Source organism: Meleagris gallopavo, chromosome 13 (genome assembly GCF_000146605.3).
Source record: "Meleagris gallopavo isolate NT-WF06-2002-E0010 breed Aviagen turkey brand Nicholas breeding stock chromosome 13, Turkey_5.1, whole genome shotgun sequence".
NCBI lineage: Eukaryota > Metazoa > Chordata > Aves > Galliformes > Phasianidae > Meleagris > Meleagris gallopavo.
The window spans coordinates 14,033,648-14,037,004 of record NC_015023.2 but is presented as its reverse complement, the minus strand read 5'-3'; the positions used below and the strand labels follow the sequence as shown (position 1 = coordinate 14,037,004).

The window sequence follows — 3,357 nt, the reverse complement described above, 5'->3', positions numbered from 1 at the left end:
CCCCCACTGGCAGTCAGCCCTTAACTGAGGTCTAAGAGAGGTGCAGCCAGGCTGCAGCCCTTCTGCTCAGGCAGCTGAATTGCCTTCACCTGTGCTCCCAGGCTGACCGGGTCCTTTCCCCAGGTGCTCAATCAGTGGATCAGGCCATGACTCAACAGTTCCCATACAACAACAAAGCAGGATAATATATTTTTTTCCAACTCAGTGGGAGGATTTTTCTTTCTTACATACTGATTAGCTAAATTTGTGTTCAGATGTTTTACAGTGTATATCTTATTAATTTAAATCAGGTTTATAAAACAAAACAGCTAAATTTTAAGTATATCTTTATGAGCTGTTTCTCTCAAACAAGCATAAAGCATAGTTCTGCTGCTGTTGTGGCTGCCTACCGTACATTTTTTGGTTCTTCTTGAGGATGTTTTTTAGTACAGTGAAAGTTTAAGGATAGTCTCTAACCTTTGCCTCTCTCCAGAGAGTTTTCTTTGAAAGAATTTGATTTCATATAGATTTTTCAGGACACCTTCATTTGCACATCTTAAAAAGCATATTCTATATCTTACTTTCATTTTATTTCTTTCTTTAAAGTCTGAATTTGTGAGCATAAAGTCCAGTTAAGCAAGAGGAATAGATGTAAGAATGGACTTTACCCAATATTGTTTATTCATTAAGCAGTTTCAATATATTCTGTATTTGCTTTCACTAGTCACAGATTATTTCTAGACATTACACTGTACTAATGTAAGTGTATAGGTAATTTTCACTTAGAGTGTAGATAAGCTTTTAGTTAACCTTATGCTATTCCAATTTTGGATTATATGCTTTAAAGTATATTTTATCATAGGATTGAACAAGAGCCAATTTTGTCTTGGCATCTACTAGAAAGCAGTGTTTTTTTGAGAAAAAGATGTTTCCTGAAATGTGGTTTATTCTGCAAATTTAAAAAGTGTAGAAAGCCACATTTTTGATCTTCTTTTTAAGGATCAGATCTTATCACAATTATGTTCTTCTGTTGTAAATTCCCACATGTATTGAAAAAATATCTTGTTGATTTCATTAAAATGTTTCTACTAAGCATATTTTAAATATTTTTAGTGTAGAGATTTGCATTCTGGAACATTCATTTTGTGTTTCTAATAGAGCTTGTCAGCCAGAAGAAATCTATAAATATCATGTATTGTACAAGCTGTATTTGGCTTCTGAATAGTTCTGACTCAGCACAGACTTCATAAAGTCAGTAGCTGTTGAAAATACTCTGTTCTGTTGAATGTGATGCTAGAACATGCCAAAATAAGCACAGATTTTACTGGCATGATGAAATAATTTCCTGTTTGTATTTATCACAGAAGTTACTGAACACTCTTCATTTCTCTATTAAGATTTGGGTTGACCTGGTTCTGCAAGTAGGAAAACTTCCGTGTTTGTGTTTTGACATGCAGTTGTTTTTTTGTTATGTCTTTTTAAGACAAATTTGTCATGGTTGTGATTGTGTTTATATAATAGAAAAAAAAAAGTTTCTCCCCAGGTATTTAAATTGAAAAGACTAAACCCTGTGTTAATTCAAGAAAAAATGTGATTGTCTTCTTAACTTAAATGGTGACAAATGCATTCACCGACTCTTACTGCCACACTGAATTTTTTTAGTTCCACAAAGGTAGGCCACGGTGCCTTATATTGGGTTTGTTCCTTACTGTTACTAAAAATTATTACATAAAGTTAAGTGTCAGTCAGTGGTTTCTTCTTAACTGGACCAATCTGCCTATGTACACGTATGCATTATATCTGCAGCCAGCCTTTAAGCCTGCTAACGCTACTAACGTCTGTCAGAAAGTAATTTCTGTATTACAGGAGACCCCACATACTCAAGAATGCAAAGCAAGGCAGCTGTATGAAGCAGCCTGTGCACACTTATCAGTGAGTGTGCAAGGCAGCCAGATGAATGAAAGTTACGAAAGATGCTGCTTTGTTTAAGAGCAGAATAGAGCATGTTTCTTTCAAAAGAAGTCTAATGTACATGTGTTGGAAATAGAATAGATGACCTCTCTTTAGTCAGGCTATTTCCGCATTTGCAAGATGCAAAAGAAAGAATGACTGATGGTCATTTCTTGGTCTGTGGCCACATGGAGGATAGATGATGTGCTAATATGTATTTGATATGCTTGATGTTATTTAATTTTCTCCATACCGCACGCAGCTGCATCAATTATGTTTTTTCAATCATCCTGAAATACCAGTTTGCAAAGGAATCAACACTCTTGGCCAGACAATGAATAATGGCAGCTTTCTGATTCCCTGCATGCTTCAGGCAAAAAGTAACCTGCTGGTCTCCATCATCCATGCCCTATGATATATCATGGAAATATGCTAAAATTTTGCTGTAGATTTCCTTCTTTACCACGTAGAGAAGTAGCAGAATTACAATAAAAGTTCTTCAGCATTGTTCCTGAGTGGATAGTATGACAATGCAGTGTAGCATTGGAATCCATGTAGGACCAGCAGCAGTTTTGCCCTTCCCTATGTTTACCCAAAGCTTTCTACACACAAGATGTTCAAAAGGCTGATGGGTCTTCTACTAGTTCATTTGCTAGAGATTACCAGTGATTTTAGAGGTAATTACATAATATTCCTATTAATTTGCTCTGAATCTGTTTTTGCACTGCCTCAGTTCAGTCCTTTACATACAAAAAAAGAATAAAAAATGGGTGAGTGACTTTCTACTAAGGGCAAGCTGCAGATTTCACATACAACACTGGATATTTACAGCAGCTGTAGCTCTGTGGGGAGAAGGTTATTAAAGCCGAGCAGTTAAAGATAGCCTACCCTAGTGACTTAGTGACTGCATGGCACACATTTGAGGTGTTCACCCCAGAACAAAGGCCTATTGAAATCTGTACCATTGTTCTTTCCTATTCTAAGCTGAAGAGGTTATGACAAAAATTATAGGATGTGTTGCTTCCAATAGCAGAGGACTCAAAGATCTAGGAAGTCTGTTCCAGAATCAGTAAATTTGTGGATTTACTTGTACAAATATGGTAACATGTTTAGCCAAGGCAGTTCATTAAGGTGAGATTCTAATGTCATAAAAGTCTAGTTATCAGAATAAGATTTAGAAGCTCAGGCAAAACCTTTTGCAGAATGCTGAAGGGAAAGGCTAGATGAAAGAAAATCAGTGACACTCCTCTGGGATGTTTCAGCACAGCATCTGGATTCGTGTGATCAGCAGTCAGAAACAAAGAGAGTACAGTTATGTTAGAAAATCCAAATATTGCATCTGGATCTAAAGGATTAAATTGTAGTGTTTCATTCATGAGAAGAAAAGTATAGACTGAGAAAATTATGGAAAATTTTTTTTCTTTTTTT

General features: G+C 36.0%; 1 protein-coding gene across 1 annotated transcript in view; it reads left to right on the top strand.

Moving 5' to 3' along the window:
* The first annotated feature begins 2,695 nt into the window (after positions 1 to 2,695).
* LOC100546609 (A disintegrin and metalloproteinase with thrombospondin motifs 18) overlaps positions 2,696 to 3,357 on the top strand; it is a 20,505-nt gene continuing 19,843 nt past the window's right edge. The window contains exon 1 of the mRNA XM_010718076.2: positions 2,696 to 2,699. Within this exon, the coding sequence (XP_010716378.1) occupies positions 2,696 to 2,699 (4 nt within the window). The remainder of the gene's footprint in view (positions 2,700 to 3,357) is intronic.